Source organism: Muscardinus avellanarius (assembly GCF_963383645.1).
Source record: "Muscardinus avellanarius genome assembly, chromosome: 9".
Taxonomy (NCBI): domain Eukaryota; kingdom Metazoa; phylum Chordata; class Mammalia; order Rodentia; family Gliridae; genus Muscardinus; species Muscardinus avellanarius.
In genome coordinates this window covers 89,599,492-89,623,992 of record NC_137795.1, presented here as the reverse complement: position 1 = coordinate 89,623,992, position 24,501 = coordinate 89,599,492, and the positions used below count along the sequence as shown (strand labels likewise).

Genomic DNA, 24,501 nt, shown 5'->3' with positions numbered 1-24,501 from the left:
TGCTGTGCTCTGCTGTCTGCCTGCAGCACCCACATGGGGACCCGCATGGCTCACGGCACCTAAGCCTGGCATGTGACTTGTCCCCATGGTGCAAACAGGGGACACCTAATAGCTCGTCACCTTTTCAATGCCAGCCCTTCCTGCTGCATATACATTCCATCTGTGTTTATGTGTCTAGACTTGTTTTCTCCTGTTTTGCTAAATAACTGATTTTTATACATCTTTCAATTGTTCAGGAAGCACTCCTTGTTAGAAACTTGGATTTTAATTTCCTTCTGTACGTCCTAATAATCCAGCCTCAATCGCTTGCACTTTGTGTATGCTTAATTCTCAAACTTCTTTTGATTTTTAACAGTTAGGCTTGTTGCCATAAAAATGACCACTTCCATAGCTCTTAATGGTACCTGAGAGTCCATTTCTTACTATGCACTAATCATTTCTGCTGGTCTTAAGCTAGCACTCTCATGAGCAGGGCAACCCAGCTTCCTCCTAAGCCCTGCCACCTGTTACTTGCTGGACGCTGAAAATAGCTCAGAACCCTTGTGGCTGTATCATGTGGCACACCTAGGGACAGCCTCCATCCGCCTCAGAAACCCCTGACTTTCCAGGGTTTTCTCTCATTTACTCATAGTGGAGGGATTTTCTTAGGAGAAGAAAATCTTTTTTTGTGGTACTGGGGATGGAACCCCTAGGGCATTTTACCTCCAAGCTACACTACCCCAGCCCTATTTTTTATACTTCATTTTGAAATGCTCTCACTGAGTTGCTGAGAGCCTCACTAAGTAGCTGAGGCTGTCCTCAAACTGCACTCCTCCTGTCTCCCTTCCTCAAGCATGCACCATCATGCCTTGCTCTATTCTTTATTTTTAAACAGGATCTCACTAGGTTGTGGAGGGGCTTCACAAGTTGCTGAGGCTGGCTATGAACCTGTGATCCTCTTGTCTCAGACTCCCAAATACTGAGATTACAAGCATGCGCCACCACTCCTGGTTTAGGGGTGTGTGTGTGCTCGTGCGCGTGTGCATGCGCATGGGTGTATGTATGAGGGATGGCATCCAGGGGCTTTCTACCTCCAGGCTACACTCCCAGACCTATTTTATATTTTTATTTGGAAACAGGGTCTCTCTAAGTTGCTGAGAGCCTCACTAAGTGGCTGAGGCTGACATTGAACCTGAGCGATCCTTCTTGTCTCAGCCTCCCAAGTACTGGGATTACAAATATGCACCACCATGCCCAGCAGGGTGTTTCTTTAAAAGCAGTTTATTTCCACTTGGGAGTTTCATTTATAGTCTGAGGTGTAGGTTAGTAGTAGAGTCATGTCCTCACGCCTATCATGCCTGGGGACATGAGTTGATCCCTAGCACCTGACAATTTTTAAAATTTATTATTATTTTTTTTTCTTTTGGTATTGGGGATTGAACTCAGGGACATTTCACCTCCAAGCTCTACCCCCAGCCCTGTTTTTATTTTTATTTTGAAGCTGTTTAGCTAGTTTGATGAGTCTCATTGCTTGCTGGGGCTGTCCTCAAACCTCTGATCCTCCTGTCTCAGCCTCCCGTGTACTGGATTACAAGTGTGCACCACCATGCCTGGCGGGTTTTTTTTTTTTTTATTCCTTTTCTTTTTTTTTTTCCATTTCTTTTGCTATTTTCCACTATTTCTACATAAAAAACTGATTTTTATGAAATCAAAGTTGAATTAATGCCACTTAATGTTTGATACCTGCTATGCCTAGCGAACATGGAATAGTGAGGGGACAGCAGGTGTTGCCATTCCTGTTCTGGAAAACAGCGAGGTTTTAGGGAGGCCATTGAGATCAAAGTTTTAGAGCAGTGCTTTCTAACCTGTTTAGAGGGGCAAACTAGTTGTATGTGTTCATGGGCTATCTTTTCCTTTTCCTCTCAACTTAAAAGCATTTATATTTGGATTTTGGGGGTACTTGGGATTGAACCCAGGGGCACTCTACTACTGAGCTACAGAGATTATTGAAGTTGTAAAATTATGATAGAAAATTGTTGCTATTTAAAGACCCAAATTAGTAATAAGCCAGCTTATGGGAAGAAGCCATTATCTGGTTTGAGAATCTGAATCTTTCAGTAAAAAGCTCATGTTGGGTGTGTTGAATAATATGTAAGATCTCTTTCTGCTCATTTTCATGATCCATTGTTGTTCATACCTAGATAATCATCTACTGAATGGGTACCAGTGCTTGGTACTTGTTAATTCTTATCCACCACTTCGCAGATGGGATGTACTATATATGTCGCGATGAAGAATGCCAAAGAAAATATTTCCTTGTAAAGTGCCACTGCTTAGTATGAATGATTTATATTTGTCTTGATTTGAATGTTTGAGAGTAGGGATTTTTTTAAACACTTAGATTAATTATATCTTCATCAGTAGAATTGCCATTACAGTTTACATGTCTCGGGTGTTAGCAGAAAAACCAGTCTATCTCCTAAGGCTAGCGTGATGTATAGTCTGCAGGCTGTTAACTTAAAGTGAGAAAAAGAAGTAATGGTTTTAGAGATTTTTCAAGAGAGAGAACATTGCAAACATAAACACCAAATACATGCATAGATCATCAAGCCATACTAGTTTGGGCTTAGTTGATACTACTGAGAAGCTGCTTTATGGCGAGCCGTGTCCTAAGCACTCTGGTGGTACAACAGAGAAGGCTGTAGTCCTGAAGGAGAAGTGGGGTCTTTTTACAATAGGTATTTCTATTAGGTTTTTACAGAGGACAACCCATTTATTTGTATGTTTTTGCATCAATTATGGGAAAATTCTCTGTTGCCTAGGACTTGGAAGCTTTCGTGGCTAGCTGCTGTTGTCTTCCTTCAGGCTGGTTTCTTTGCTTTTCTTCTCCTGTGGTTAGGTAGGGGGGGCCTTGAGAACGACAGGGTTTCTCTGCTGGGTTCTTTCATGGCAGATGTGATTCCGTCTACCTCCACCATGCAGATTTGCAGGTGTACATCTCCACCCAGGCCTCCTGTCTGTAGCGTATCTCCAGCTGACAGGTGCTGAAGGCTGTGTGAAGCCTTTGCTAAGTGCCACTTGAGACTTGAGGCACAATATATCAGATACAGAGCTCATTATTTCTGCTTCCAGGTTTGCAGTTAACCAGAAAAGACTTTTCTTGTTTGAAAAAGTAATTTTATAATTCCCTGGGAACAAAAGGGAAACTGAAAGTTTTTATTAAATACTAGGGTGTGTGTGTGTGTGTGTGTGTGTGGTACTGGGGATGGAACCCAGGGGCATTCTACCTCTGAGCAACAACTACAGCCCTATTTTTTATTCTTATTCTTTATTTTGAAACAGGGTCTCACTAAGTTACAGAGGGCCTCACTATGTAGCCAAGGCTGACTGTGAACCTGTGATTCTCATCTTGGCCTCCCAAGTACTGGGATTGCAGGCATGTGCCACCACGCCCGACTAGAATATGACCTTTTTTTTGGGTGTGGGTCTGGGGATGGAACTCAGGGGCATTTGACCTCCGAGTTACACCACCTACCCTATTTTTTATTATTTATTTTGAAACCAGGTATCACTGAGTTGCAGATGGCCTCACTAAGTAACTGAGGCTATCTGTGAACCACGATCCTCCAGTCTCAGCCTCGCAAATGCTGGGATTTCAAGCGTGCGCCACCACGCCCGGCAAGAATATGACCTTTTAAAAAGTATAATTTTACCAACTTTGGTTATCTAATTTTTCTAGTCTTCTATAGATATGTCTTAAAGGATACTTGCCCAGTGACAGCTCCCAGATCTAACTCAGGGAGGTTAAGTACAAAGAGAAAGTAGGAAAGGAAATCTCTAAATGCAATGACTTAAGCATAACAATATGAGAAATCTCCTATAGCAGAAAATAGTATACACGTTTTTAGTTCCTTAAAGGCATCACTGTATTTTTGTGATCCAAACTGAAGAGAGGATTTTTTAGTGTTCTGCTTAGAATGTAGAATAAGAAGGAATTTTTTAGATAACGCTTTAAAAAAACAAAACTTCCTTACTTAAGTAAATTTTATTCATGAGAATTCATGAATAAAGAGTAGGCAGAGTTCTGTATATTTTAAATTAAATAATTACCTAGTATGCATGAGGCTCTGGGTTCGATCTCTAACACTACAAAAAGAAAAAGTTTCTGTTTCTCCTGCAGGATCTCCTGCAGGTAGCTGAGCCTGTTTCATTTAATCTTCAGCAATCCTGCAGGCGTGGTAGCCGTTGTGGGGCTGTTGGCTCCAACTGTTCTCCTGTCTCTTTCTTTTAAGGAGTGGGTGACTAGTCTGAAGCTATACTCAGATGTTATGTGGCGGCAGCAGCCCATGGCAGTCTTGTAATTTTATGCATGTGTTCTGTGTTCGTGCTCTCTCCCTTCCTCCCTCTCTCTCCTCTCTCTCTCTCTCTCTCTCTCTCTCTCTCTCTCTCTCTCTCTGTACTGGGGATTGAACCCAGGGACAGTCTATACCCAAGCTAAATCCCCAGACCCCTTTTATTTTCTGTTTTGAAACCATGCCTAGCTAAGTTGCTAAAGCTGGTCTCAAACCTGAAATGCCTCAGCCTCACAAGTACTGCGATTATAGATGTGTGCCACCATGTCTGGCTACCCCTGGCCCCTTTTTTTTTTTAATCTTGGAAATGGAGTTTTTGTTGAGATTGGCCTAGAACCTGTGATCTTCCTGTATTAGCCCCCGCCAAGTACTGGGATTATAGGCATTCATTTTCCCATGCCCAGCTGCTTTGTGTTAATTCCCACTTTTTACCCATTCTGCAACACCATAGCTGTGTTACCTTTGGAAAGCACAGTTATATACACTGTCATGGAAATGTTGTGTCCCCTGTTCCCTGGATAAACTCTGTTTTTCATCTCTCTGTAGTCTGTTCTTGTCCTGCTTTTCGTTACTCCAAGGTGTCCCTTCAAAATAAAATTTTCGTGTTCTCTGTTCTTGGATCTATCTTGTGTTTTTACTTTAAATGCCCTCTTCCACCTCTACATGTCCAAATTACATTGTGTTTTTAAGGCATTGTGTAAATCTTTTTTTTTTTTTTTTTTTAGTGGGTCTGGGAATGGAACCCAGGGGCATTTGATCTCCAAGTTACACCCCCTGCCCTAATTTTTATTCTTCATTTTGCAACAGGGTCTCATTGAGTTGCAGGGGGCCTCACTAAGTAGCTGAGGCTGTCTGCGAACGGCAGTCCTCCTGTCTCAGCCTCCCAAATGCTGGGATTACAAGCGTGCGCCAGCACGCCCGGCTCATTGTGTAAATATTTGCCTCCCATACCTAACATGTCAGTTTACAGGAGTTTCTTGCTATTCCAGATTCTAGTAGCATTTTATTCAAACCTTTTGTGTGTGTAGTACTAGGGATTGAACCCAGGGGCATTCTACCTCTGAGTACAGCCCCAGCCCTTTTGTATTCTGAAACAATCTTGCTTTGTTGCTGAGGGTCTTACTGTAGCTGGCCTGCAATCCTCTTGTCTCATCTCTCAGGTATTGGGATTACAGGTGTGTGCCGCCACACCCAGGTTTGCATAAGGACCAAATCGCACATCTCATACTAGATTTTAACCTTGAAGGAGGGCTCTGTTTAAGAGTAATTATTATTTGCTTTATGGCACTAGGGTGGAAGGTAGGCAGAATATTCAGTAAACCAACTCACATTAGAAATAAAGCCTCTGATCTTCTGTGGATTTAATAGCTCCACATAATATTCTCTGTAACACAGCTTATTTGTTTGTATTAATTTATGTTAATGCTTGAAAATAGTTTTGGAGTCAGGCTTGTTGGCACACACCTATGCCAACTGTACTTGGGAGGCTGAGACAGGAGAAACACAAGTACAGGACGGGCTCCACAAATAGACGCCCGTCAGCCTAGTGAGACTCTGTTTCCAAATAAGAAAATCAGCTTGAAGATGTAGCTTGAAGGAAGAATGTCCCTGAGTTCAATCCTCAGTACCAAAACAAAAACAACAACAGAAAGTTTAGGGGAAACAAAACTGCTTGAGTTTAAAAGACAGATATATTCTTTTATTGATTGCCCTTGACAATGATAGTATCTCAAGACTGAGATAAATAAGTAAAAATTTGCTATAATTCCTTATGTATAAGGCGCGCACACACACACACACACACACCCCTCATTACTCACAGAACACTTCTCTACTGCCCCCTTATTACCTTTTGTCCTTTTATCTATGTTTTATGCTTTTTTTTTTTTAATACTGAGGATTGAACCCAGGGGCATTCTATCTAGGAGCTATATTCCCAGCTCATTTTATATTGAAACAGGATCTTGTTAAACTTCTGAGGTTGGCTTTGAACCTGTGATCCTCCTGTCTCAGCCTTCCAAGGACTGGGTTTACAGGTGTACACAACCATGCTAGCTTCCCAGCTCTTTTTTAGAAATATATATATATTTGTTGTTGTTGTTGTTGTTGTTTGGTGGTACTGGGGTTCCTGGAAACACTTCTACCTCCGGGCTACACTCCCAGACCTATTTTTTATATTTTTATTTGGAAACAGGGTCTCTTAAGCCAGTGAGGCTGGCTTCGAACCTGCGCAATGCTCTTGTCTCCGCCTCCCAAGCGCGGGGATTACAAGCATGCGCCACCACGCCCGGCTTTTAGAACTATATTTTAAGCCAGCCTTTCACTAAATTACCAGGCTGTCACTTAAAGTGATTCCTTCAAAATGTTAGCTGTTGATTTACTTGGCAGGGTATTCTTTCTTCTTTTTATTTATTTATTCCTACAGTACTTGGGATTGAGCACAAGGGCATTCTACCTTCAAGCTACGCCCTGAGCCCTATTTTATATTCCTTATTTTGAAACAGGGTCTCACTAAGTAGTTGAGGCTGGCCACAAACCAATGATCCTCCGGTCTTGGCTGCCTAAGTACTGGGAGTACAAGGTGCTCCACCATGCCAGTTCTTGACCAGTTAATACTAGTCCTGTGGCACAGGCTTAGCTCTTGGCTCCCTTTCTGAAAAATTTCAGATCTACATAAAAATTACTTCTAAAATTCTGATAGACACATTTTGCCAAGAATGTCAGTTATCTCTTGACAGTTTGGCGTTCACATTTAAATATTAGATTGTGTAATCATAATGCCATTCAAGGAAAATAAGATGGTGGGTGGTTGGCATTTTAAAAGTGAAACGGACTTGGGTTCCTGGGAACGTTAATCATTGTTCTGCTGAAAATAGTTATAATCCTTAATAGTGAAATGCTAAGTGGGTAAAAGCCAGTATTTTGCAAAAAACTTAGAGATGAGTAAAATGTGATTTATGGGTTTATTTTTGTGGTACTGGGTACTGAATCCAGGGGCCATTTATCACTGAGCTACTCGCTAGGTTGTCAAGAGTCTCCGTACTTCGTGAGATTCTTTTCGAACCTGCGATCTCTTGTCTCAGCCTCCTAAGTACTGGGATTACAAGTGTGCATCACCATGCCCAGCTAGTCCTGGAATTTGAACACCAGGTCTCCCATTCCAAAGCTCATATTCTTTTTATAAAAGTTCAATTTCCTCCTAAATCACTAGAGTTATTAAGTATATTTTATTGGGACCATGTCAGGTTCTGGTAACTTCCATATCCTGGGGATATATATCATGAGTACCTTCCAGGTAACATAAGACCTGTGTAATTTCCTTTACCTCCTACCTCAGCATCGAGAGTAAGCATGAGGTCACAATCCTGGGCGGACTCAATGAATTCGTAGTGAAGTTTTATGGACCCCAAGGAAGTAAGTATCTGTGTTGACGTGTGCTCTCCTGTTATGATCTTTCACCCTCTTCCTCAATTTCAAAAACAAGTGGTGGCATGCTTAGTTTTTGAAAAGTTCTGTTGAACTTTAGAACCATTGAGGAAATCACTCTCTCCCCATGATCACCTTAGGTACTTTTTCTCTTATTTGCTAAGAATTGTGGGTTTTGTATAGATAGCCCTATGGGTGGTTTTTGTTCTGTTTTTACTTGGTGTGGGGGCACGGGATTCATTGAGGTAAAAAAAAAAAAGAAGGGGCAAGCCGGGCGTGGTGGCGCACGCTTGTAATCCCCGCACTTGGGAGGCAGAGACAGGAGGATCGCGCAGGTTCGAAGCCAGCCACGTGCGCTGGCTTAGGAGACCTTGTTTCCAAATAAAAAAGTATAAAAATAGGTCTGGGAGTGTAGCCCGGATGTAGAAGGGCTTCCAGGAACCCCAGTACCACCAAAAAAAAAAAAAAAAGGGGCATAGCTTTTACTTACCAAAAACATTGAAAAGTGTTTAATTGATTAACAAATTTATAGGAGAGAATGCATTTGCTCCCCCCCCCTAAATTCTAAAGTATATTAGTCTGAATGAGAACCTACTGGTTGTACTAAGTCCCTAACCTTTTTTTTTTTTTTTTTTTTTTTTTTTTAGCGGCAATGGGGATTGAACCCAGGGACATCCTACCTCAAGAGCTGTACTCCCAGCCCTGTTTTTAATTTAATTTAATTTTTTTTGTGGTACTGGGGCTTGAACCCAGGGGCATTCTACCTCTGAGCTACACCCACAGCCCTATTTTTATTCTTTATTTTGAAACAGGGTCTCACTAAGTTGTGGAGTGCCTCACTAGCTGAGACTGGCCTACGATCCTCCTGTCTTAGCCTCCCAAATACTGGAATTACAAGTGTATGCCGCCACACCCCACTCATTCTTTATTTTTGAAACAAGTTCTGAGTTGCAGAGGGGCTTCATTAAGTAGCTGAGGCTAGGACCTGTGAATCCTCCTTTCTCAGCCTCTCAAGTACTGGGATTACAAGTTTGCACCATCATGCCCAGCAGGTCCTTAACTCTTTACCTCCAAGCTACACCCCAGACTAGTTTTTTTGTCTTTAATTTTTGAAACAGGGTCTCACTGAGTTGCTAAGGGCCTCACTAAGTGGCTGAGGCTGTTCAGTTCTCCATCCTCTGGTCTCTGTCTCCCAAATGCTGGGATTACAAGCATGTGCCACCATGCCCGGCTTGGTCCCTTTTTTTTTTTTTCTTGGTGGATCTGGGGATGGAACCCAGGGGAATCTAACTTCTGAGCTACACCCCCTGTCCTATTTTGTATTCTTTATTTTGAAACAGGGTCTCACTAAGTTGCAGAGGGCCTCACTAAGTAGCTGAGGCTGTCCACGAACCGTGATGCTCCTGTCTCAGCCTCCTGAATGCTGGGATTACAAGCGTGTACCACCATGCCCAGCTTGGTCCCCAACTCTTAAGGAACTAATTTGAAGGGTTTTCAGAAGAGATTAGGGCTTAATGTTTAATTCCCACTCTGATTTGGAAACACAGTTTTAATGTAACTTTTTTTCCCCAGCACCATATGAAGGCGGAGTATGGAAAGTTAGAGTGGACCTTCCTGATAAATACCCTTTCAAATCTCCATCTATAGGTACGTGAGTACTTGGTTTGGTCTCTCTTATGAAAAAAATTTTTTTGTGTGTGTGTGTGGTACTGGGGTTCCTGGAAGCCCTTCTACCTCTGGGATACACTCCCACGGGCTACACTCCCAGACCTATTTTTTAAACATTTTTATGTGGAAACAGAGTCTCTTAAGCCAGCGAGATCCTCCTGTCTCCGCCTCCCAAGCGCGGGGATTACAAGCGTGCGCCACCACGCCCAGCTGAAAAAATTTTTTGACATCTAAAAAGAGAGAAAAAAAATTTACATTATGTAGGAGTTAATTAATTTCACAAATGGCTGGGCATGGTGGCACATGCTTGCAATCCCAGTACTCGGGAGGCTGAGACCAAAGGATCACAGGTTTGAAGCCAGCCTCAGCAACTTAATGAGACCCTGTTTCCAAATATAAAATAAGTCTGGGGGTATAGCCTGGAGGTAGAAGTTTCCTGGGTTCCATTCTCCAGTAACGAGCGGGGGGGGGGGATTCCAGAAATGGCTGTTTAACTGAATTTTTTTTTTGTTTTTGTTTAACTTTGGTTAATTAATCACTGATTTTTGGAGGGACTTCCATAGTGTGACAAAGAACATTTAAATATACCCTTTACATGATTATAATGACTGTTACTCTAGATTTTTCTTTCAAGTGTCAGAAACCAACAAATTTGATGCTGTCCAGTCAGGCTATTAGCTGTAAAAATAAACATAGCTTAAATCTCATCATGAATACCAGATTACTGGAATGAATATTACTAAATATTCTAACCCTGTTATTTAAAAAAATCTGGCATAGATCTCGCCTTGCTTTGCTTAACTACAATATATATGCCTAGCAATCAAATGATTTTCTTCCACTCTCACCATCCCCAATCTTTTTAGCCTTTTAAACAGCAGATAGGAGCTGGGCATGGTGGCACAGGCCTAATAATCCCGGTACTTGGGAGGCTGAAGCAGGAGGATTTCAGGTTTGAGGACAGCCTCAGCAAGTATTGAAACTCTCAGCAACCCAGTGAGACCTTGTTTCAAAAAATAAATACAAAATAGGGCTGGGATGTAGCTTGGAGTTTGAGGGCCTCTGGATTCAATCCCCAGTACCAAAAATAAACAAACAGCACACAAAAGAGTAACAGCCTCAGTGGAGTTGTACAAGAGGTGCTTTTTCCTTGCCTTCATCTTTTTGCTGCCTTAATTGGTGATGTTATTAACCTGTCATTCCTATTAAGACACTCCGTGATAATTTAGGTGTTTTAGAGTCAGATGCTATAAAGGTACATTTGATTGAAGGTTAACACCTTTAAATATTTTGAGATGGTAGAATGGTAGTACTTTCATTAACATATTTTTCTTGCTTCAATCTATATATAACTAAGATATTATAAAATATTGACCAATTTAAAATAAGAACAATAATAAAATTAGAATATATCAAAAAATCTCTGGTCAAACTGAACCTCAGACTGAGAATTGTGAAATCAAATGTTGTCTCAATTGAATCAGCTGTTTCTCTCTTTAGAACTAATGTGGGATCTCTTGGAGTTTAGACCAACACTCAGTCTTTTTTTTTTTTTTTTTTTTTTTTTTTTGGTGGTACCGGGGGTGGAACCCAGAGACTTTCTACCTCCGGGCTATACTCCCAGCCCTATTTTATATTTTATTTGGAAACAGGGTCTCACTAAGTTGCTGAGAGCCTCATTAAGTAGCCGAGGCTGGCTTTAAACCTGCGCGATCCTCCTGTCTCAGCCTCCCAAGCGCGGGGATCACAAGCGTGTGCCACCACGCCTGGCAGTCAATCTCTTATGAAGATAAAGTACTTTACAAGTAATACATAATTATTCTTTAGGATCTTTCTAAAGTTAGACAAACAATAAGCGAGGATACAGAAACAGGCAATAAATAGCCCATAAATTCCTGATGTAACCTGAAAATAGAACCCCTGAGGTTTTTTTGTTTTTGTTTTTGTTTCCGGTACTGGGGATTGAATCCAGGGGCATTGTACCTCCAAGCTACACCCCCAGCCCTATTTTTTAGTCTTTTTATTTTTATTTATTTATTTATTTATTTATTTATTTATTTATTTATTTGGTGGTAGTGGGGGTGGAACCCGGAGGCTTTCTACTTCTAGGCTATACTCCCAGCCCTATTTTATATTTTATTTGGAAACAGGATCTCACTAAGTTGCTGAGAGCCTCACTAAGTAGCCGAGGCTGGCTTTGAACCTGCGCGATCCTCCTGTCTCAGCCTCCCAAGCGCAGGGATCACAAGCATGCGCCACCACGCCCGGCTCACACTTAGTCTTAATAAAGTTTTTTGATGCCAGTTGTGTTGGTGCATACTTGTAATCCTAGTATTTGGAAGGCGGAAACAGGAAGACTGCAGGTGTAACTCAGAGCTAGAATGCCTCTGGGCTCAATCCCCAGTACTTTTTTTTTTTTTTTTAAAGGTTTTTTTTTTAAAAGAAACGAACCAAAGCGTTCTGAGGTTTCTGCTTTGGCTCTAGACCCCCATGTTTCTGTGGACCTTTTGCTCATTTGAATAATAGGCTAGTCGTTTCCTTGAGTTTCTTAGGTGAGTTTATTTTGCTGTACTGGGGATGGAACCCAGGGGCATTCTACCTCTGAGCTACAGCCCCAGCCCTATTTTTCATTCTTTATTATTATATTATTTTTGTGTGTGCGGTGCTGGGATTCAACCCAAGGCATTCTACCTCCAAACTATATCCCCAGCCCAACTTTGTTTCTTATTTAGAAACAAGGTCTCCCTAGGTTGCTGAGCACTACATTGCTGAGGCCGATTGTGAACCTGAGTCCTCCTCTCAGCTCCTCAAAGTACTGGGCTTACAGGCATGCGCCAGTATGTCCAGCTTATTGTTTACTTTTGAAATAGGGTCTCACTAGGTTGTGGAGAGCCTCACTAAGTGCCTGACGCTGGCCATGAACCTGCCTTTCTTTCCCAGCTTTCCAAGTACTGGGATCTGAGTGTGTGCCCCCACACTTGGCCTGAGGTGAGCTTTTTAAACCCAGCAATCAAGAAGATGTTTTATAGTTAAATGAATCAAAATACCCTGACTGCTGCAAGGGCCTCCCTGTTGTAGACTTAGGGATGGCAAAATGGGTTGGGAACTGTGAGGTGCAGCGTTGGAGTCCAAAGAATAGCACGCCGGGCTGAATTCCTGTGTGGTTTGGGAATCAACCTGTCCCTGGCTTCACTTCACCACAACAGAAGGTGGATGTCACTCATTTCAAGAGGGCTTCTCTGGCATGTTGTGGTTCCCCATCCCAAGTTTATTCATTTAACTTTAGAGTATTTCTCTACAACCATTTTTTTGGGGGGCAGTATTGGGTATTCAACCCAGGGCTGTTCTACCTCTGAGCTAAACCCCCAGATGAATTTTATTTCTTTTTTTATTATTATTATTATTATTATTATTATTATTATTCAATTTATTTATTTTTGCGGGTCTGGGGATGGAAACAGGGCCATTCTACCTCTGAGCTACACCCCCTGTCCTATTTTCTATTCTTTTATTTTGAAACAGGGTTTCACTAAGTGGAAGAGGGCCTCATTAAGTAGCTGAGGCTGGCCGCAAACTTGCTATCCTCCTGTCTCAGCCTATGAAGTACTGGGACCACAAGCATGCGCCACCATGCCTGGAGCTATATGACCATTTTACATTTTTATGTAGTTGAATATTATAATCTTAAACCCTTTGGTTAGTCTTTTCATATATAAATCCATTCAAACATATCTCATAAATACCTGTTTTTTGGGGTTTTTTGTTGTTGTTCTTTGTAGTACTGGGGATAGAACCCAAAAACATTCTACTTCTGAGCTACACTGCCCAGCCCTTTCTTCATCATCATCATCATCATCATCATTATTATTTATTTTGAAATAGGGTCTCACTGAGTTGCAAAGGGCCTCACTAAATAGTAGCTGAGGCTGTCCGCGAACTTGGATCCTCATGTCTCAGCCTCCCAAATGCTGGGATTATAAGCGTGTGCCACCACGCTCAGCTATAAATACTTGTTTATTTAAAGACTAAAAGTTTGCCTGCTAAATTTAATTTTGTTACCCTATATTCCTAGTAAGAGGAAGTAATAGAGCTTGTTGAAAGTAACGGTGAACCTATAGAGATTCGGTTGCATATCCTATAGAAAAGGAGCTATTTCTCAAACTCTGTTTTAACTTATTTTTCCTGGTAATATGGTTATTTCATTATAGCTTGCTTTCTTTCTTTTTTTTTTTTTTTTTTTTTTGGTGGTACTGGGGGTGGAACCCAGAGGCTTTCTACCTCTGGGCTATGCTCCCAGACCATTTTTTAAAATATTTTATTTGGAAACAGGGTCTCACTAAGTTGCTGAGAGCCTTACTAAGTAGCTGAGGCTGGCTTCGAACCCGTGCGATCCTCCTGCCTCAGCCTCCCAAGCGCGGGGATTACAAGCGTGCGCCACCACGCCCGACTTCATTATAGCTTTCTAAGTTAAAATACTTAGAAAGTACTAGAGCCTCACTCACTAAGAGGCTGTGTCCAGAATGCGCCGCCCCGCGCCCCCACTGGTGTTGGGGATGAAACCAGGGCCTCGTGCGTGCGGGACAACTGCTCTGCAACTGAGCTCCCGTCCCTAACACACCTAAACTTCAGGCACTGATCGTTTGCCGATGACACGGTTCTGTGCCGCTGTGAAGTGGAGAGCAACGAGGAGGCTGCTCTAAGTTCTCCGTGAGTCCTCCCCTTCCTTTCTGTATGTTTGCACAACTTGGTGGAGTCCACAAATGTGGATCATCTTCTCTTTAAGGAAGTGGGTTTCGTTGGAATATTGTACAAACTGCCCTGTGTCCTCCAAAGGAAGATTGCATACAAGAGTTTTAATCAGTTCTGTGGGGTGACCCACTTTAAACAGTCAACAGTGTGATTACTGTGGAGATGTGCTTTAAGCACTGTGAGAGGTAGTGGCTCACTTAGAAAAGGCAGTTTCCCTTTTGAGTTGTATAGACATAAAATTATACTGAAGGGAAAGGAAATAAGATAAACCCAGCCTCACATTCTTTTTAAACCTTGCTCTCATTGTATCTGGACACATGTGTGTGACACTCTTCCAGAGCCTAATTTTAAGCTTGGGAAGCTGAGACAGGAGGATCACAGGTTTATGGCCAACCTCAGCTACTTAGGCCTTGTGCAACTTAGTGAGACCCTTTTCTTTTGTGGTACTGAGGGTGGAACCCAGGGGCTTTTCTACCTCCAGGCTATACTCCCAGACCTATTTTATACTTTATTTGGAAACAGGGTCTCACTAAGTTGCTGAGAACCTCACTAAGTAGCTGAGGCAGGCTTCAAATCTGTGCAGTCCTCCTGGCTGAGCCTCCCAAGCACTGGGATTACAAGTGTGCGCCACCACGCCTGGCTTTAGTGAGACCATTTCAAAATAAAGAATAAAAAATAGGACTGAGGCTCAGAGGAACCTCCAGTTCCATGTTTAAAAAAAAGATTTTCAGCTAGGTTTGGTGGTACATGCTTGTAATCCCAGTAGTGGGAGGCTGAGACTAGAGGATCACAGGTTCAAAACAGCCAGCTTCCACCACTTAGGCTCTCAGCAACCTAGTGAGATCCTAGTTTATCCTAGTGAGATAAATAAGAAATAAAGCTGGGCTTGACAGGCTGAGATAGCAGGATCGCAGGTTCGCAGCCAGCCTCAGCTAGTGAGGCCCTCCACAACTAAGTGAGACCATGTTTGAAAAAATAAAGAATAAATATTAGGTCTAGGGGTGTAGCTTGGAGGTAGAATGCCCCTGGGTTCAATTTCTAGTACCACAAAAAACCCAAATCAGTAAAATCAAGCTGGCATGTAGCTTGAATTTCCAGGACCAAAAAAAAAATTCTGTGTATGGAATATCTATTCAGTATAATTTTCCACTTTTACTTTTGAGATACTTTGCAAATACAGTCTTAGGTTTCAATAGTTGCATGATTGCGTAAGATGTCCTTTTAAGAACAATTTAGAGCTGGGCACCCGCTTGTAATTCCAGTACTTGGGAGGCTGGGACACGAGGATCGCGCAGTTTTGAAACCCGCCTCGCCGCTTAGGCTCTCAGCAATATAGTGAGACCCTGTTTCCACATAAAATATAAAGTTGGTGTGGGAGTGGAGCCTGGAGGTAGAAGGCTCCTGGGTTCCATCTGTAGTACCACACCCACACAAAACAAACAAACAAGTAAAAAACACCCTGGGTTCGATTTCCATTACCATACACACAAAAATCACATCTGTAAATGAGCAGATAAGAGTTCCCTCAGATCCTCTTTGGAAAGAAAAGGGATGTGAGTGGACACCGTGGTGGGTTATGAACTTAGTCTCACTTTGTGAGACTTTGTGCTCATCTCATGGGGTTTTATATTTTCTTTGAATAGCATGAGTAACGGCAAATGTTGATGTTTTGAAGCTGGATATGAATTTTTGAAGTGACTAAGGTAATTTAAGTCCAGAGAATAAGATGAATAGAAAAATTAAGTAACTGCTCCTGGGCACTTGTAAGGAGAAATTAGAAATGTCCTTTAATTAACTGCAACATCATTGAAATATTTGCATAGTTTTCAGAGAGACAGCTTTGAAATGTATCATATCTATATCAAGTTCTGATTTGAAAATTCAGATTTTTATTTCTTCATTCAGAGACATTTTCTTTAGTCCTTAGCAGCGCTGCTGGGGGTTAGTGACTGTGTGTGTGATTGGATAGTTGTCACTGATTATCAAGAGAAGTTCTGATGCTGGGCATGGTGGCGCACGCTTATAATCCCAGCATTTGGGAGGCTGAGACAGGAGGATCACGGTTTGTGGCCAGCCTCGGCTACATAGTGAGGCCCTTTGCAACTCAGTGAGACCCTGTTTCAAAATAGAGAATGGAAAATAGGGCTGGGGGTATAGCTCGGAGGTAGAATGCCCAGTACCTTAAAAAACAAAACAAGGCTGGGCATGGTAGCGCACGCTTGTAATCCCCGCACGTGGGAGGCAGAGACAGGAGTCACTACACCAGGCTTGTAAAGATCTTAAAAGCATCATGAAGTCCCCTTCAGAATTTTTAGAAGTCACCATAAGATTATATTTACTTTGGCACTCACATTAAGATAAAATTAATGCCGGGCATGGTGGCACACGCTTGTAATCCCCGTGCTTGGGAGGTGGAGACATGAGGATCGCTCAGGTTCGAAGCCAGCCTCGCTGGCTTAAGAGACCCTGTTTCCAAATAAAAATATAAAATAGGTCTGGGAGTGTAGCCCAGAGGTAGAAAGGTTCCATCCCCAGTACCACCAAAAAAAAAAAAAAAAAGATAAAATTAAGTTGTTTTATCTTAAATTTTAATGACTATTGTGAGTGCATTAATAAAACTGTATTTTAGGCAGCCACTGACAGTATATAAGTTAATAAGCATGTCTATCTTCCAATAAACTTTATAATAAATAAAATTACATTTTAAAATTTCAGATATCATCTAATTTCAGGCTATCATCTAAGCAGGGTGGTCTACATTGTCCTAGTCCACTGGACTAGATAATTTGTCAAAGGCTCATTTACTTGCATATTTATTTTTGGTACTTGGGATTGAACCCAGAGACATTCTCCCTCTGAAATACACCCCCAGCTCTTTTTTTTTTTTTTTTTTTGGTGGTGGTGGTACTGGGGTTCCTGGAAGCCCTTGTACCTCCGGGCTACACTCCCAGACCTATTTTTACGTTTTTATTTGGAAACAGGGTCTCCTAAGCCAGTGCGCGGCTGGCTTCGAACCAGCGCGATCTTCCTGTCTCTGCCTCCCAAGAGCGGGGATTACAAGCGTGCGCCACCATGCCCGGCTCACCCCCAGCTCTTTTAATTAAAATTGTTGTTGTTGTGGTTGTTGTTTTTATTACTACTACTACTACTGCTGCTGCTGCTGCTGCTACGGGGATGGAACCCAGGGGCATTCTACCTCTGAGCTATGCCCCCAGCCCTCTTTTATATTCTTTATTTTGAAACAGGGTCTAAGTTGGAGAGGGCCTCCCTAAGTACCTGAGGCTGTCTGCGAACCCTCATCCTTCTGTCTCAGCCTCCCACAAACTGGGATTAAAACTGTGTGCCATCACACCCAGCTATTAAATTTTATTTTGAAACGGGGGTCTCAGTAAGTTGCTGAGGCCTGGCATTGAACCTATGATTCTTATGTCTCAGCCTTCCAAGTCCTGGGTTTACAAGCATGTGCCACTAGTTGTGGCTGAAGGTTTCTTTTAAATCTCCCAATCTAGCTGGGCATGGTGGCACAGGCTTGTAATCTCAGGACATGGGAGCCTGTGACAGGAAGATCGCAGGTTCAGAGACAGCCTCAGCAAATAGTGAACTCTCATCAACCTGGTGAGAGTCTATTTCAAAATAAAATAGGTTTGAAGGTGTAGCTCAGAGATAGAATGCTCCTGGGTTCAATTCTCACTACCACAAAAAAAGAGAAAGAAAACTGAGCTGAAGGTGTAGCATTTTACCCACCTAGAATAGAACGCCTCTAGGTTCAATCCCTAGTTGCAAACCAATCAGTCAGTCAGTCTGGCATGGGCTTCCGGTTCTGAGGCTTGAAACCAGGATGTCATGCGTGCTAGGCAAGTGCTGCCAGCTGAGCTGCGTCTCCCCCTCCTTTTTGAGCTGGGTTCTTTCTAAATTGCCCAGGCTATTTCTCTTCTTTTTCCTTTTTTCTTTTTTTTTCTTGCGGGTCTGGGGATGGAACCCAGGGGCATTCTACCTTCGAGCTCTACCCCTAGCCCTATCTTTTTATTCTTTATTATGAAACAGGGTCTCATTGAGTTGCACAGGACCTCGCTAAATAGAAGCTGAGGATGTCCATGAACTGCGATCCTTCTGTCTCAGCCTCCCAAGTGCTGGGATTACCAGCATGTGCCACCACACCCAGTTTGCCCAGGTTATCGCTAACTTGTGAAACTCCTCCGTCAACCTCTGAAGTAGTTGGAATTGTGGATGTGTGCCACCATGTCCAGTTATTGCCATGGATTCTGAACTAAAAGATACTTTGATAATCACTATGCCATAATTTGTTTTTTTGTGTGTAAATGATTAAGGAAAATAATTTTCATTGTCAGAGTAGTAGAATCTTCTGGAATCAGTTTTTATTTCACTATGGCTAGAAATTGCCTCACACTATTTTTGGAATGTAGTTTTATAAAACAGTATGACTATGCTGGGCCGGGCGTGGTGGTGCACGCTTGTAATCCCAGCATTCCTTGTAATCCCAGCATTCCGGAGGCTGAGACAGGAGGATCGCAGTTCAAGGACAGCCTCAGCTACTACTTAGTGAGGCCTTTTGCAACTCAGTGAGACACTGTTTCAAAAAAAAAAAAAAAAGGGATAATAAATAGGGCTGGGGATGTAGCTTTGAGGTAGAATGCCCCTGGGTTCCATCCCAAGTACTGCAAAATAAATAAATAAAGTAGTAAGACCATGCTAACTATAGAACTTAGAAAGCTTATCATTTTGTGTGTTCATAGTCAGAAATATTTCTTTTTTTCTTTTTTGGCGGCATTGGGGATGGAACCCAGAGGTATTCTGCCTCCGAGGTGCACCCTCAGCTCTCTTTTTTTTTTTAAAGTACTGGGGATTGAACCTAGGGGCATTCTTACTACTAAGTTGCAAGGGCCCAGGTAGCTGAGACTGGCAGCAAACCGCGATTCTTCTGTTTCAGCCTCCCAAGTACTGGGATTACAAAGCACGCACCATCACTACCGGCTACTCGGAAATATTCTACTATTACTTCCGCAAGAGGTAGTGTGCGAAACTTAATAGTGTTGAGACTGGTGGAGAGGAATTGTCATTCACAGGAGGTTCAGGGTTAGTCATTTAACAAAGGCCTACTTGGACCACTGTATTTCCACAAATCAAACAAACTGTTGGGGCTAGGGAAGCAATATTTTATTAAGGCTATCTATATACTTTCATGACTTTGGGTTTGAATTTTATTTTTGCATATGTTACTAGGGATGGAACCCAGGGGCATTCTACCTCTGAGCTATAGCCCCAGCCTTATTTTTTATTCTTTATTTTGAGACGAGATCTCACTAAGTTGCAGAAGGCCTCACTAGGTAGTTGAGGCTGGACACAAACCTGTGATCCTCCTGTCTCACCCTCCCAAAGTACTGGGATTACATAAGTGCCCCTCCACCTCTGGGTTTAGTTTGAATTTAGTTCCTTAACTGGGTGTGGCGGATCACACCTGTACTCCCAGTACTGTAGGGGAGGCTGAAAGAGGAGGATCACAGATTCAAAGCCAGCCTCATCAACTTAGTGAGGCTCTTAGCAACTTAGGGAGAGGTTCCATTTCATATAAAAAATAAGATAAAGCTGGGTATAGCTTGGAGGTACAGTGACCCTGGGTTCAATCCCCAGCACCACAAAATTTTTTTCAAAAAATTTAATTTCTTTTTCAAATAGTTATATAAATGCTATTGTATACTGTTCTGTCTTTGCATTCCAGTGGAGAGAAACCAGGTTCCATTAGGAAAGCTCTGTAAATTTTTTTTTTTTTTTTTAGATAATGCTATGAGAATGTGGCCATTGTTAAAAGCTGTCTTTTAGCTGGGCGTGGTGGCTCACGCTTGTAATCCCCACGCTTGGGAGGCTGAGACAGGAGGATCGCACAGGTTCAAAGCCAGCCTCAGCTGGCTTATGAAACCCTGTTTCCAAATTTAAAAAAATATATAAAAAATAGGTGTGGGAGTGTAGCCCAGAGGTAGAAGGCCCCTGAGTTCCATCCCCAGTACCACAAAAAAAAAAAAAAAAACAAAAGCAAAAACAAAAAACAACTGTCTTTTACTGGAGCTCTGAAAATCAGAACTTCAGGGTACATTTTAAAGAGTATGTCTGGCAGCTGTGGCATCGTTATTCTACAATCAATTGCACACGTTTACTGAATTCCTGCTCTGCTGGGCAATACTCTAAATACTAAGGATTCAGAGGTGAGCAAATTGTTCTCTTAACACAGATGTTCGCTCTCCCCCCCTTCAGTGTAGTTCTAGATATTGAACCCAGTAACACCTCTGAGCTAAGCCCCAGCCTGGTTTTATTTTTATTTTATTTGTGTGTGTGGTACTGGAGGTGGAACCCAGGGGCTTTTCTACTTCCGGGCTATACTCAGACTTAATTTTTATACTTTATTTGGAAACAGGGTCTCACTAAGTTGCTGAGAGCCTCACTAAGTAGCTGAGGCTGGCTTCGAACCTGTGTGATCCTCCTGTCTCAGCCTTCCAATCGCTGGGCTTCATTATTCTACATCTTACAAGCATGCACCACCACACCTGGCCTTATTTTTAGTTTTTAAATTTTATATATATGTATTTTTAATTTTTTATTGGTGCATTATATTATTTTTAGTTTTTAAAATTAATTATTATTTTTGTTTGCAGTACCGGGGGTGGAACCCAGGGACATTCTACCTCTGAACAACACCCCAGTTCTATTTTTTATTCTTTTTTTGTGTGTGTGGTACTTGGGTACTGGCCCTTCTACCTCCGGGCTACACTCCCAGACCTATTTTATTTTTTGGAAACAGGGTGTCCTAAAGCAGTGCGGCTGGCTTCGAACCTGCGCAATCCTCCTGTCTCCACCTCCCAAGCGTGCGCCCCCACGCCCGGCTTTTTATTCTTTATTTTGAAATAGAGTCTCACTGAGTTGCAAAGGGCCTCACTAAGTAGCTGAGGCTGGCCTTGAACCTGGACAATCCTCCTGTCTCAGCCTCCCAAATGCTGGGATTACAAGCGTGCGCCACCATGCCTGGCTATTTTTATTTTTTGAAACATGGTTTCTCTAGGTTGATGAGCATCTCACTACTTGCTGAGGTTGTCCTCGAACCTGCAATCCTCCTGTCTCAGCCTCCCAAGTGCAGGGATTACAAGTATGTGCCACCACACCCGGCAATACATACCTTCTTTTGGGGAAAAGATTAAAACCTCTCCAAGAAAAAATTTAAGGTGAGATTAAAAAAGCCAGCCTTGATCCTCCAAGACCAAGAGTATTCTGAGTGCCCCCCCCAAAAAAAAAATTTTTTTTTCCAAGACCAGCTTCCCAAGCTTGGAAAGAAAGTGAGGTATAAGGTCAACATGCAGGGTGGGGTAAGGTCATAGAAGGCTTTGTAGACCAACTTCAAGTTAATTTTATGTAATAAAGATCATTGAAAGGTTTTAAGTAGAAGAGTGAAAGGTGAGATTTCATATATATATATCTGTATACACACACACACACACACACACACACACACACACACACACATATATGAGGATTTGTGCTCAGTGGTGCTCTACTACAGTCCTTTTTTTTGTGGTGCTGGGGATGGAACCCAGGGGTGTTCTACCTCTGAGATATACTGCCAGCCCTATTTTTTATTCTTTATTTTGGAACAGAGTCTCAGTAAATTGCAGAGTGCCTCCCTTAAATAGTTGAGGGTAGCTGCAAACCTGAGATCCTCCTGTCTTAGCCTCCCAAGTACTAGGATTACAAACCTGCGCCACCATGCCCATCTTCACAGCCCTTTTTATTTTACTTTGAAACAGGGTGCCACTAAGTTGTCCAGGCTGGCCCTGAACTTGCAGTCTCTCTTATCAGCCTTCTAAGGTGGGATTTCAGGCTTGTGCACCATCTTACCTGATTGTGTGTGTTTGTGTGTTTTATGTGCGTGGTACTGGGGATTAATCCAGGGGCTTTAGCGGCAAGTTCTCACTGAGTTGCTGCCAGTCTTAAGTGCTGAGGCTAGCTATCTGTGAACCTGTGATCCTTGTCTCAGCCTTCCAAATACTGGGGTTACAGGTGCGGGCGCCACTCCTGGCAGGTTTTGTGTTTTAATGATCACCCTCCTGCTGTGAGGAGAGACTTGGTGACTGGGTAGAAGAAGCAATGCCTTGCAAGCGGCTGTCCGCAGGAGAGCCTTCTGTTTTGGACCAGGGTACCAAGGGTGAGAAGCTGGTCTCAGTCTATGTTGCACTAAAGAAATTTGGTTCTATTAAGGAAATCATCCAAATTGGGAAGATAACCTAAAGGAAGATAAAGGGTAAGGTATATATATATACATTTGAATCGGGGGATTTGAAAGGCTGTTTAAATTTCCTTTTTAGAGAGTCATCTAGGAAAGAGAAAGTGTGACGCTTGGGGTGGGGAGAAAGATGCAGGGGCCCTTCCACTGAGAAGGAAAGGGGCAGGGTTGGAGCACAGTGTTGGCAAGAGCATGAATGTGGAATTAGTATTGAGCCAAGAAAATAGAGTGTGTACGCAGGGAGGATTTTAGACACGGGAAGTGGGGGTCCTGCCAGTGGAGCGGTCACAGACGTGAGACCTGGAGGGGAGGCCGAGGGAGCAAAGGGGCAGCAAGTGGAGACCTGCAGACTGAAGTGGATGGAAGAGCGAGCTGCTCGGAAAAGGGGAGGGAGAATGGCGCGGATGATGAGTCCACACAAGGCTGTTGGTGTGTTTGCGTCTATAGCTCTCCTCCCTGCCAGCTCAGTAGATGCAGACTCCATGAGAGCAGCTTCTGCTCTGTTTTCCTAACAACCTTCTCCCTCACAGCAGATACTCAGGGCCTGACACATGCCTATTCCATAGAAGACTACTTGCGATCTATACTAAATATAGACTTTCTTTGCCGTTATTCCCAGAGAAATATACTATAACAGTGGTTTATGTAGCATGTACATTGTAATGGGTATTGTAAGTAATTAGAGATTATTTAAGTATATGGAAAGATGTATGTAGGTTATATGCAAATATGGTGCCATTTGGGGTCTGGGACTTGCACATCTGCAGATTTTGATAGCTTCCTCTAGTCGCAGACTTGCTGTGTGGGCATGTTGGATGGGAGAGGACAAGGAATTCTCAGAGGGTTGCTAGAGCTTGGTAATGGTGGAAGCTCCTTTGGCAAGGACAAGAGACTGGTGGGGAGAGAGGTCTGGTGTGTGATGTGGAAGGTGGTGCTGTGTGTGAGGTAATAATGTTTAAGGCCGGTCCTGTGGAATGAAGGAAAGGCATCAGGGAGAGCATGAGGAGCTGAGACCAGGGTGTCAGGAGTGGTCCTCATGGTGGTGGCGCTGAAATGACAGTCGCTGGCTGAGGGATGCATAGGGATCAGGTGCTGAGGTTCTTAAAGCAGCAGCTAGTGCTGAGACTGGCCCTGTTGATCTGAAAACCTGCTGTTAGTGATGTGCATCATCTCAATTCATCCACTTTACCTTGCTATTAAGAGTAAAAATAGTACTTAAGCTGAGCGTGGTGGTGCACCCTTGTAATCCCAGTACTTGGGAGGCAGAGGCGGGATTCGCAGCCAGCTTAAGTAATTTAGTGAGGCCCGTCTTCAAAATAAAAACTAAAAATAGGGCCAAGGGTATAGTCCAGAGGTAGAATGCCCTTGGGTTCAATCCCTAGTTCCACAAAACAAACAACAAACAAAACTTTCCTCTAAGGTGTTCTGGCCTTTTCATGTGCTTTTTATTGTCAAAAGGACTTGTGCATTTCCTTATTTCCTTTTTTTTTTTTTTTTTTTTTTTTTGTGGACTGGAGGTATAACCCAGGGGCCTTCTACTTTAGGCTGTATCCCAGCCCTATTTTTTTTTTTTTTTTTTTTTTTTGTAATTTGGAAACAGGGTCTCCTTAAGTTGCTGAGAGCCTAAGTTGCTGAGGCTGACTTTAAGTCTGTGATCCTCCTGTCTCAGCCTCTCAAGTACTGGAATTACAGGCATGTGCCACCACTCCCAGCTGTGTCCATTTTCTTTTTTACTTTTTTCTTTTTCTTTTGCGGGTCTGGAGAAACCCAGGGGCATTCAACCTCCGAGGTACACCCCCTGCCCTATTTTTTATTCTTTATTATGAAACCGGGTCTCACTGAGTTGCAGAGGGCCTCACTCTGTAGCTGAGGCTGTCCACGAACCGTGATCCTCCAGTCTCAGAATGCTAGGATTACAAGCGTGCACCGCCACACCTGGCTTCCATTTTATTTTTGAAGCTGACTTAGCCAATTTGAATTCTGCCTTTGACAAATTACCAGCCTGTGCCACTATGCTTGGCTCCATTTTATAAAGCAGAGTTT

The 24,501-nt window shown here is 42.7% G+C and overlaps 1 protein-coding gene across 2 annotated transcripts in view; it reads left to right on the top strand.

The window, feature by feature from the left end:
- The window catches only part of UBE2H (ubiquitin conjugating enzyme E2 H), a gene marked incomplete at both ends in the record, with an annotated part of 115,920 nt that overhangs the window by 46,696 nt on the left and 44,723 nt on the right, over positions 1–24,501 (top strand). For both annotated transcript variants that reach the window (XM_080701450.1, XM_080701449.1), the window contains 2 exons: positions 7,669–7,745; positions 9,330–9,404. In XM_080701450.1, the coding sequence (XP_080557576.1) occupies positions 7,669–7,745; positions 9,330–9,404 (152 nt within the window). The remainder of the gene's footprint in view (positions 1–7,668; positions 7,746–9,329; positions 9,405–24,501) is intronic.